General features: G+C 49.2%; 1 protein-coding gene across 1 annotated transcript in view; it reads left to right on the top strand.

Annotated features, from left to right (window-relative positions):
* The window catches only part of VOPP1 (VOPP1 WW domain binding protein), a 109,175-nt gene that overhangs the window by 73,860 nt on the left and 23,247 nt on the right, over nucleotides 1-12,068 (top strand). Inside the window, exons 3-4 of the mRNA XM_059397209.1 lie at nucleotides 1,335-1,412; nucleotides 7,118-7,254. Coding sequence (XP_059253192.1) covers nucleotides 1,335-1,412; nucleotides 7,118-7,254 — 215 coding nt within the window. The remainder of the gene's footprint in view (nucleotides 1-1,334; nucleotides 1,413-7,117; nucleotides 7,255-12,068) is intronic.

Raw genomic sequence — 12,068 nt, 5'->3', positions numbered from 1 at the left:
ACGCAAGCTCTGGGAGCCAGCTAAGGACAAACAGCACTGGAGCGCAGGCTTACTGAGTTTCACTTAACTCCTAACTCACCATCTTAACTAGTCTTCACTTATATTTCCTAGGGAGCTATTTTCTACACATTTTTCTTCATTTAACAAGTCAATTTGTACTGGACTTACCTACAAATTCAGTGTCTAGGATCCGGAATCAAATTCCAGCATCGTTCAAAGTGCCGTGTTGCTTCCCAGCAATTTTCTTTTAAGAGAAGAAAACTGATAGGAATGTAGATCACAGCTCTATGACCATGTAAAGCGACTTTTCCCCCACCCACGACCACTTGAACTCACGTCACTGGGGTGAAAGTTGCTCTGTAAATTCCAAAATGCGAACCAAGGGGCTTCAGCTTTCATGGTAGTCTCTCTTTTCCACAAAAATGATTGGGGGAATGGAACAGTAAAGGAAGCTAACTTGACTCTTTAGAGTCCACACTGAGTCCTGAGGCCCCCCGCCTCAGGCACCGGGGAGGGGACAGCCTCAGCAAGAGCAAGGACAGCCCTGTGAGTAGATTGGAGAAGGACGATGGCTGTAGAACTTACAGCGGTCATTTAAAGAGGTCCTGCCAGGGCGCCTGGGTGGCTCAGTGGGTTAAGCCTCTGCCTTCGGCTCGGGTTATGATCTCAGGGTCCTGGGATAGAGCCCCGCATTGGGCTCTCTGCTCAGCGGGGAGCCTGCTTCCTCCTCTCTCTCTCTGCCTGCCTCTCTGTCTACTTGTGATCTCTGTCTGTCAAATAAATAAAATCTTTTAAAAAAAATAAATAAAGGGGTCCTGCCTCCCCCCCCCCCATTTTACTGGGAAACTGCAAAAACTCCGTTATGGGAAACTGAGGCTCACAGAGGTTGAGTAACTTGTCAGAAGTCCCACAGCCATCAGGTGGTGAGACCAGGACTAACCCTCTGTGCCGTCTGACTTCATAACTCATGGGACTTGCCAGTGCGGGATGCCCCTCTCCTGCCCCTCATCATGGCGGGGGTCGGGCTCTGAGTGGGACTTACAGAGCATGAATGCAGGACTGTGGTTGAGTTTCCTTCCAGCTGCAGAGTGGGTGGGTTTCCTGTGGGTCTTTGGTAACGCCTCACCAGAAGGTGGTCCAGCACATGGGGATGTGGAGGCAATATGGCACTTTGAAGGATGCCGGTTGCGTCTATCTCAGTACTTTTATGTCTGGGCATCCAGACTGACAGCAGTCGGTTCTGTCCTTGGCCCTGAAATCGGCCTGGATCTCATGCTGGTTCTGTTTGCCTTCCCAGCCTGACAGTGAGCAGCCTCTGCCTCTCTCTCCTGCAGATGCCGCCCGTACGAGGACTGCTGTGGCTCCAGGTGCTGCGTGCGGGCCCTCTCCATCCAGAGGCTCTGGTATTTTTGGTAGGTCTCAACTCTTCCTGGTCTCCAATGCTTTGCTCTCCCTCCCGCCTCCTGCCCCCCAGAGCTGTGGCCACACTCAGTATTACCACATCACCTTCCCCTGGGGTCTCGGTCGCGGGGACAGCCTCGGTCAAGAAAACAGGTATGTTCAGACCGGCTTCATGATGAGCACTTCTGCTCCCAGTTTGCAGGAAGCTCGTTCCCATTTTCACAGGCTGTGGCTGAGAAAGAGGAGCCCATCTGTTGGAGGGTGGGTGGGCGGGATGACAGTGTTGTCCCTTCAGCAGCTCCTGGTTTCTGAGATGGAGCTGAGGGTGATTGAAAGACTGAGAATAGCAAATCTCACTCTGAAGTCCCTGCTGCCTTAAAGCTGTTCCCATTCACGCTGTGTCAGCTGAAGCTAACTTTCGGGAGGGACAGCCTGCTGCCCGCCTTCCAGCTCTGCTGAGGGAAATCGGGAGCTGTGTGAAGTCTGAAGAATTCTACCCAGAGGGAATGAGAGTGTACTGCTGACAGAGCATCCCTGAAGGCCAGAAGTGTGGTTTCTAGTAATAGCGGGAGAACCCTTGCATTGCTGTCCTTGGGGTACGCCCGTCTGGGGGTATATCTGAAAATTTACTGGACACTCTAGATGAGATACTGCTTCAGATCCCAGGGACGGCAGGGCCTGGGTGGGAGAGGATTTGCGAGAAGCCAGTGGGGCATTTCCTGCAATCACCCTCCTCTGTTCCCTGCGGTGGGGCTACCCTCCAGGCAAACTCCCAAAGCTTCTAGATGACTTTTGGATCTGACATCACTGGCTTCCAGAGACTTTAAGGCTTCTACTGAGCATACTAAAGTAGCCATTTGACATTTTTTGAGGTTTTCTCGTTCCCTTCTGACAACTTTTACTGATTTTTGATTAGGGAAAACACCTGTGAGTGGGGATTCCACATGTCACGTTGTCTTTGATAGGAGGGGCTAGTCTCCTGTTACTGTCACCACCTCCTTAATGAGGCATCAGTCATTTGGGGGCTCAGCTCATCTGTCCTATCTGAGCCTACCCTGGCCTCCCTCAGGGCTGGCTTGGGCATTCCCTGTCTCGAAGTCACCACTTCTGGCAAGCTCTCCTGAATCAGGTGCCATGTTGTTACCTAAAACTCTATAAATGAAGGTAAATGTTTTTTGGCCTAAGATTTTCTAACTGCAAGCATTTTGGGGTGCACTTTAACATGGAGTGGATCAGTACCACGGCAGGGACAGGAGGACCAGTGAGTGGGGGGTCTTCCAGAGCTTGGCCTGGCTTCACACATTACTGGCCCTCAGAGTTTTTCCTCCATGGGGCCTTGTGTAGTACTACAAGACCAGACTGCCTGGGACAAGAATCCTGAAATAGCCAGCTTGCCTAAAGCACCAAGTGTTCCTAAAAATGAAAAAAACTTGTCAAAGTTTAGGTATTATGTGATTTTTTTTTTTTTTTTTAATTGAGAGTCCAGGGATGCCTGGGTGACTCAGTGGGTTAAGCATCTGCCTTTCACTCAGTCATGATCTCAGGTTCCTGGGATTGAGTCCTGCAAAGGACTCCCTGCTCAGCGGAGAGCCTCCTTCTCTCTCTCCCTCTGCCTGCTGCTCTGCTTACTTGGACTCTCTCTCTCTCTGTCAAATAAATAAATAAAAGTCTTAAAACAAAACCGAGAGTCCAGGGGGCACCTGGGTGGCTCATTCAATTAAGCATCTGACTCTTGATTTTAGCTCAGGTCATGATCTCAGGGTCATGAGATAGAGCCCTGTGTTGGGCTCTGTGCTGGACATGGAGCCTGCTTAGGATCCTCTCTCTCCCTGCCTCACATCCCCCTGTCCCCGCCCCTGTGCTCACTCTCTTGAAAAAAAAAAAAAAAAAAGAATTAAAATATCAAGAGTCCAGGAAAAATATGAAGTCCTGGAAACTAGAGCATATTCTGTTGGCTTTCCCAGGAAGCTTTACCTGAACCAGCAGTCAGGTGCCATCGAGCCCCTGGCCAGAGCCCCTTGTCAGAGTTGGGGCACATTAGTAAGACAGCATGCGGTGAGCTAGTGGGATCCGGACAAAGAGACATCTTGTGAGTGTCATCAAACAAGGAGTGACAGATGACAGATGTGGCCAAGTTATTAGTGTTGAGATTCTCACCACATGTCCTAAAGTGGGGATATAGCCAGAAAAGACCTTGAGGTATAATTTTGAGGTGCCCCAGCTGAAGTCAGAGGATGCCTGGGTTCTTCCCGCTCAATGCATTTCTTCTCGGGGTAAACATCAAGGGTCTGGTATGCACCAGGGCCCCATGGAGAGGCACTTAGTCAGGCTCCTAAAAGAGACATGTCTAAATAGGTAATTATATGTGGAGAGTTTTATTATTTTTTTAACAGATTTATTTTTATTTTTACTTTTTTTTTTTTTTTGAAGGTTTTACTTATTTATTTGACAGAGAGAGATCACAGGACCCTGAGATCATGACCTGAGCCGAAGGCAGAGGCTTAACCCACTGAGCCACCCAGGTGCCCCAGATTTTTTATTTATTAGAGAGAGAAAGAGCATGGCAGCAGGGAGCAGAGGCAGAGGGAGAAGCACACTTCCTGCTGAGCAGGGAGACTGATGCAGGGCTCCATCCCAGGACCTCAAGATCACGACCTGAGCCAAAGGCAGATGCTTAACCAACTGAGCCCTCCAGGCACCCATGGACGTGGGGAGTCTTAAACCAGTGTTTAAATCAGAGTGTCTGATGCCAGAAAAATGGGGAAAAGCTGACAAATCTTCTGACCAGGTCTCAGCAACGGTGTTCTGTGCAGAGGGACCAGCACACTGATGGGACAGAGACATAAGAAGAGCCGATGTGGTGAGAGAGTGGCAGGAAACTCATGTGGGGCGCAGGTGTTTGGGGGAGAGGGACAGGATGGGAGTACAGAGCTGGACATGGAGGGAAGCAAGGGCTGCTCTCCAACCTGGGTCCCACCTTGTTTTTGAAGAAGTCTGTCTACTTACCATAGGACGAAGGTTTTGGAGGAAAATGCTTTCAAACCTCCATGCCAGTTCTGAAATCTCAAGTAATCTTTAACCAACACTGTTTGGATGAGATCATTCGGATTGGAACAACTAGACCGAGAGCACCCTTGCTTCAGCTGGGAAGCTCACTGGGAAGGAGGAAAACCAGACAGGGTTCTGCCCATGAGCCCTGCTGCTGGGGGGCTCCCACTCCTGCAGAGTTGTCCTGGGAGAGAACCAAGTGCTGGGGGAGGGCAGAAAGGGATTGGGAAAAACAAATGGGACTGAACAAACCAGTTTACTTTTGATAATAGAAAAGGCAGGAACTTCCTCTCTTAATCCATGGAAAGCTCCCCAAACCTGCTCAGCAATCAGTCCTGAGTACTTCAGAGAACGGCCCTTCTAACTGTACCACTCCTTTTCCCTAACTGAGGTCCTGCTTTCTCTCTTTCCTTGTTCCTATATGCCCATTTCCCTGTTCCTTATCAGTTTCTCTCTTAAAATGAGTTCTTTCAGACTAATATTTCAGGAGAAATGATGTTGATGATTGATACCGAAGCCGGCCATTGTTTCCTGCCATGTGACTTTGTTCTGTTCCTGCCTTGTACTTGCCAGCAGTCTGAAGTAGGAGGAGCACTACCTTTCTTATTCGGCTGAGAGAATAAGAATTCCGTTTGACAGTGTAAACCATGTTTCAGCTTATCTCAGGGAAGAGACCCATAGCTCAGGCGTCTTGTGTATTTTCCAATCCGGGGAGCCCGATCTGTTGGAAGTGAGTTGTAGTGTTACTTGAAAAGGTAAATCCTTACATACAATCGGCCTCTCTCTCTGCTTTCTATTTCTGCTCAGATACTTACAGTTGGACCTACTCGTGAATGTAAGATTATAACTGAGTCCACCCCAGGGAAATTAGCTTTAAGAGCTGAAACAGTTCCCTCTGTGATTCCAGCACCCCAGCGCTGAGATGCCAGGCCCCGGCACGGTGGGGGTTCTTGAGCTTCCTAGAAGCTCCCCAGGACGGGGGCCCGCAGCCATCCTCTGGGGCCTCTTGCTTACCCAGCTTCCTACTGGAGCACAGGAGCTGTTCTCTCCACACAGAACATGCCTTCCCTCCTCTCCAGCTTGCCGCTTGCTTTCCGTCCTTCAGAACTCAGCCCAAATGTTGAAGGGAAGCACGTTTTTCTGATTGCCTCACTCTAACACATACCCTTGTTTAAAACCTCTTGTTTCACTGACTTGTACACTTAAAAATGGGGACAGTGGTCCGTTTTACATTATGTGTATTTTACCATGTGCACACGCACACCCCCGCCCCATGTCTGCACCGGCACTTTTCTTTTTTAGCACTGACCAGAGCTATAAATCACTGAATTTGTAAGTGTGCTGTTTGCTCTTCCCTCCTCTACCAGAATTCTGGTTTAATGGGAGGGGAGGGACCTCACCTTACTCTCAATAACGCACAAGAGCAGAGCAGCTGCTTAAAAATTGTTGAAGGTGTAATGAATTAGGAGACAGGTCAGAAAGCCACAATTTCAGCCCTTTCCTGAATCATTTCCTGTCTGGTGCCTCTGATCTCTCTTCCTACTCCACATTCCAAGGTTGTCCAGTAACTCCTGACTGACTGACTGATGGACTTGCTCTTAACATCGTATTAAGAATCTTAAATTCTTTATCGTCCGCTATTTTCTTCAATTTCATTCTGTGTGGTCAGGTGCCTTTAACCATGATGTAGCTGGCTCTGCTGTGTGTTCATATTTCATAGGGTGATAAGCTGCCCACATAGTGTGGGTATATTGGGTGAGGTTCTGGAAGGTTCCCTGCGTCCCATAATACTGTCAGGTAAGAGAGAGTTTCCCAGCAGTGTCTGTGCAGGACAGACAGCTTGGCTCTTCTCAGAATGACTTCCCCTATTTCTAGAAAGACAAGGTACAGTGCAAATAAATGTGAGGTGGGAAGAAGCTATTTATCCATTTGTCAGTTCTCAAATGCCAGCAATGTGACAGACCCTGAGAATTCTTAGATCTGAGTTGGACAAAGGTCCTGCCATTAAACCAGTCAGACTTTAAGGTCACAGTAAGATAATGTCAGCCAGACTTAAGAGATTTCTCATCTGCAGCTGTTTTATTGACTGCATTTTCTCTGGTCCTGTAGGTTTTCTGTAATTAAGGTGTGCTCTAGGAAGGCCACCATTTAAAATTTGACTATTCATGTAATAATAGAGAGAAAACTGCTAGGAAGGACAAATGTGCTTATCCTTGTTGCTTTCCCCATGAAGAAGGGAAAGTGGGGGACATGGACAGCGAGGAGAGCTGGATCAGCCGTGGCTTGCATTCAGACAAGATTTAGGAGCCATCTCCAGTTTTGACTGAAAGGACTGAGCTGGGGTCAGAGCCATGGACAGAAAGTGATCGATCAAGTCTTTGAGGGCAGCTAACCAGCTGTAGCATTTTGAGATGGAAAGCTCACTTAGCCTCTCCGTGTGAGCGAGCTCTGCTCAAGGGCATCCCAGGAGCCCTCCCAGGTGCCACCCACTAAAGAAGGTCCTGGTGGAAACGTCAGGGGAAGGCCGGCCTGAGGAGCCAGATGCTGGGCCCCAAGGATCCCTTCACTCTCGAGTCCCTGTTCCCGGCTCCCCGAGTCCTAGGGCCTGGAGCCTGGGCCAAGTCATGGTGGGCCGCGAGCAGCCCCTCCCTGCTGTGCTCTCCCTTAGGTTCCTGCTGATGATGGGCGTGCTCTTCTGCTGCGGAGCCGGCTTCTTCATCCGGAGACGCATGTACCCGCCGCCGCTGATCGAGGAGCCTGCGTTCAACGTGTCCTACACCCGGCAGCCCCCGAACCCTGCACCAGGTCAGCCCAGCCCTCTGTCCTCATCTCTCCTTTCTGTTCTGTTTGTGTCCCCTGCAAGCGTCCGGAAGGGTCCCTGCTACCACGTGGGCTGGAAGCAAAAATTCAGGCCCCGTGTATTCATTTCAGTTCTGCTGATCAGCCTCACTGTGTGTCTGCGCTGATGAAGCTGCGGTGTCTGTTGGATTGTACCTCTGTCACCTCGCGTTCTCACCCAAATCGTGGCGCACCTTTTATGTGTACATGTGTGGTTCCTATATGCACCCTGTTGGCTGTTTTCCCTTAAAAACTATTTCATGTCTCAGATTCTGTGTACAAACAAGAGTGTCCTTGCCATTCCTTATGCACTGGGACTAGATACTGATTTTGCCACTAAGTGGTGATTTGCTTAGATATTCTGTCATTGCTGATCATTTGTTTCTCTTGCTTGGTTGTTTATTCATTCATTCAACAATAATTTATGCAATCTACTAGTATTTGGAATGCCTCAGAATAGTGCTACTACAGAAAATAGTGCTGCTGTACCAGTTCCATTTGGCCTCATTAGGCAGCGTTACCCAAAGTGATGCCATAGAGTCAAAAAAAATTAGTGGTCTCTTCATTTTTACAAAATTGCTTTAACTATCTAAAACCCTCAGGTACTGTGTTGGGTGAACGCAAGCTTCCCTGGGGACACACGCTGGTTCCCTATTTTTGACATGATGTGTCATGTTTCCCTCCCCTTTGAGGGAGCCTTCTGAGGAGGAGGGGGTAGAGGATGGGCTCGGCATTGCCCGTTAGACTTCCTGTCTTTTGGCCACTGTATGTGAGGCCAGGCGGCGGGCATCTCCGGTGCATACCGCGAGTGGACAGAACTCTAGGAGCAGTTCCTGCCGTGGTTTTTACGTCTAGAGATGCACTGTACATTGTGGGGCTTATAGTTGACAGCCCTGGTAACCTAAAATGTTGTGGGGAGGGTAGATCTTACCTTCAGTGTTCTTACCCTCATAATCATAAATTGAGAGGTAATGTGTAGATTTATGACTTATATTGCAGTGATGACTTCACAGTGTATGTTTATCTCCAGACTCACCAGGTTGTAGATGTTAACAGTGGTTTAGCTTTTTGTATATCAGGCATGATTTTAAAAAGTTGTCTAAAACCAAAAAGAACTAGGGGAATTTAGTATAAAAAGTTTTTTCTCTGTTGTTCTCACGATGCAAAGGGAGTGAGGATGGACATCTGTTGATTTGTTTTTTTACACCAGATACTCACCAGCTTTTTTTTTTTTTTTAAAGAATTGTCTTTATTATTTTTTTAAATGTTACTAAAAGATCTGAATATGGATTTCCCGTAACAGTTCAGAAGTTGCTATACTTTAAATTTTCAGTCGGGGTAGCATGACTTTTCACGTGCAGGTGGATTTTTAATCTTTCCTATTTGGGGATATTTGAATAGCTTCAAATTTACTCTCTAGCATAGGGTGAGGTGCAAATTTTCAGATAAATTTGGGGAGGGTGCAAAATTAGATTTCATCTGGATTAACCTGAGTCAGTCCTTTGATTTTTGTTTTTTCTTTTCTAAGAAAGAAACAGTAGATCAGAGAAATGGGTCAAAGACTTAAAAATTTCCTCTGGTTTTTTTCCCCCCTGTTAGCACTATGTCAATTCATAGTACAGGGAAAAGCAGTCCATGTCCCACATGGCCACAGATGCAAGACGCCACATGTCCTTTGCCATGGTGCTGTCAGGTCTGTCATCCCTTTACGGTCAGGGTGAATGCTGAGAGCAGGAGGAGTTCCAGTGCTGGCCGCGTAAGACCCCTTGAATGTCTGTGGTGTCTCGGTATTTCCAAATGAGGTCGCTGTGTGTCCCCCATGTACCATCTTTCCTCATTCTGCCTCTTTCCTGCATCTCAGTGCAACCCCGCTGGTCCTCAGCCCCCTTATCAACCACACCCAATAAACAGGTATCAGACCCTCCCCGGTCTTATCTCAGACTCTTACCCCTGAGCAATGGCTGCTGAAAGTTTCACAGTCACTGGTGTCTTCCAGCTCTTTGTCTACCGCAGTGCCACTGGAAAGGTCTTTATAAAAAAATTAAAAAGCACACAGGTCATGTTATTCTTATGCTTTAAGGTTCTCCGCCAGCTCACTTTGTTCCCCGCAAGTCCGCATTCCTTAGCCAAGGACTCAGAAACCTTTACAGCCTCATGCTTCCACCCATGGCCTTACTTCTGCTCAGTGGCCTGTGTGAACCACCTGCGTTCTCTGTCTGCCTGGAAAATGCCCCCTTGGTGAACTTGTCCCAGACTTCATTGCCCTTCTCTCCTGGGTGCTTTGCCAGGTGCTTTAATAGCACTGATTGGGGTGAGTTTTAATCCCTTTTGTCTACTTTGGCCCCCCCACCCGTAGTGAGGGCTGTGGAGGGGAACTTAAGGATGCAGGGAGAAGCCGTGTATGTGGGAGGCTGCTGCCACACCGGGAGATGGGAATGCCTGTTTAAGTGGGGGTGAGCAGGGAAGGAGTGAGGGCCCAGGAGGTGGGCAGAGAGGCTCCTGGGGTCTTCCTTCCCCTCCAGCCTTTAACACGCCCAGAGCTCTAAACACCTCTTGTCCGTCCCGGGACCATGACATCCACTGAGGACACTACTGAAGGCAGCGTAAATGTAGGAATCTGAGGCAGGAGAGTCCCCAGTAAAAAAATGTCCCTTTGTAGACGGCAAAGAAAGCCCAGAAACACCAGGGAGCAGCTCTTGGTGGGGATGAAGCAGAGCCTCTCCAGCATCTCAGGGAGTTTGGTTGAGCCCATTCCCCTGTGGTCAGAGGCATTCAGAGTAGTGGGAGCCACTCCATGCCCTCCAGGCCCCCTCCTGATGCATTTCCATGGGAGCTGGTGCCAGAGCCTCTCACACCTGCCCCCTCTGCCCGGCAGGGAGTCCTAGTCGTCTTTCTTCTGTTTGTTCACCTCATATGGGCCTGTAGCCCGATTCAGCCATCAGCCCCAAAATACACCGTAGTATCACATGAGGGCAGGCTGGCTTTGTGCCGCGGGCGTGCGCAGTTTCCATAATTTCACGACCAGATCAAGGTCTGTGCCATTTGCTCACAGTGCTGAGCTTGGAAGCAGTGTAAGTGCTTTGATTTGATTCTTTAGAACTAGTCATAAAAAAAATGGGGCCTGTTGGCTTTTTAGCGATTTCAGGTACATCCCATCTCACGCTGTTGGTGGGTTTCATCTCCTCCGAGGCAGTTTCTTGAGATCCTGTAATGCTCGGGGCACTGTGCCCCTGGGGGTGTGCGGTGGGAGAGGAAGGCCGTGCCGAGCTCAGCCGTCTAGCAAGAGAAACTCAGTGCACTAACATTAAACAGTAGGCTTCCAGGATAAATGTTACGCCTAGGAATAGACCGCTCCTTGCTCAGGAACGCAGCATGTTCATGAGACACAAGACAGGGTTCATGGATCTGCTGGGGGGGCTCCTGTTCTCTTTTGCCTGGGGGAGGGGAAGTAGATTCTGGCGAGCTTTGCTTATTTGTGAGGAAGAAGAAGCAAATAGAGAACCCATACTTGTGCACAGGATGGGGGGAGAGTCGAGGCCCATGTCCTGGTATGCAGAGTGGCACATAGTGGCGTTCCAGCCGGGACCAGCATCCCAGCACAGCGTGGCTGAGTGAGGAAAAGCAGATCTACGCATTGCAGAGATCGCTCCTAACTGGGGCAAGGGGAAGGCTGTGACAGCATCGTGGTTTTAGGGGGCTCGTGGAGCAAGACCTGGGGAGAGAGGCTGACAAACCAGGTGTGCAGCTGAAGTTTGGAGGTGGGCTCCAACAGAAGCAGAGGCTGAAGCCCAAGGCTCATTTGGGCCTCAAGCTAGGTGGGGGGTGTTGATGTTTGGGGAACAAAAAGAGGCAGCTGGATGGGGTTTAGGAGGCCTGAGGTCTATGAGATCACAGTGGGCCACTGTCTTTTTTGAGCCTAGGCACTTCAGCTGCAAAATGGAATCATATGTAGAAAAACAGTCCTTGTTTCAGTTTAGTCTTTAAATACGGAGGTAGCCAAAATGTCATTGGAGAAAGTCAGAGCTCCCTAAATGCTGTAGGCCCTCCCCCCACAAAATCTTTCCACATCATGCTGCTGGCAGCATGTGGGTATGCCCTCCTGGGTAGAGAGGAAGGATAGACTTCCTTCTTTCATTCAGAAAGTGCGAGCTAACTGGCAGCAGCCGCTGTGTTCACACAGGAGCAGAGGTAGGACCAAGGTGTCCTCACTGCTTCCCTTGAAGAACTTGTAGAAAGAGGGGGTTGGGGGGTGTGTCTGATAGTTTAATCACCCTTCACATCGGAGCCGAAACGCAAACAGAGCTGCTCAAGTTCTGGGGCAGGTGGGGTAAGGATAATTCTACTTCAGGCTGATGGTGCTTCAGGAATGTGGAGACAGAGACCAGACAGCCTGTTGCCGTCCCTAACCCCTGTAGCTCTGAGGGTTACATTATGTGTTTACTGAAGAAACTGGGTGAAGAGCCGCCCAGGGTGAGCAGCTGCCCTGGGCCCGGAAAGCCTGTGCTTCCCTGAGAGTCTCCTCCCTGCCGCTCCGCTGTGCTGCTCTGGAGCACCCCCTTCAGGAGGAAATTATATCAGAACTTACGGTTTGGATGAAAGAAAGTAACTGGAAATATTTAAGTTATTTATTTAAAAGTCACAAATGCCAGTGTCCTAATACACTTCCATAGCTACCAGAATACTCCTTACCACTTCCTCCCTGAGGGCAGAAGGTGCCTGGTTGACCAGATAATTCAGGCGAGTGAGGAGGTCTGGTTTCAAGGGCTGTTTCATCTACTGAA

This window comes from Mustela nigripes, chromosome 4 (assembly GCF_022355385.1).
Source record: "Mustela nigripes isolate SB6536 chromosome 4, MUSNIG.SB6536, whole genome shotgun sequence".
Taxonomy (NCBI): Eukaryota; Metazoa; Chordata; class Mammalia; order Carnivora; family Mustelidae; genus Mustela; species Mustela nigripes.
The sequence above is the reverse complement of the archived record's forward strand: the minus strand, read 5'-3'. Positions and strand labels throughout refer to the sequence as shown.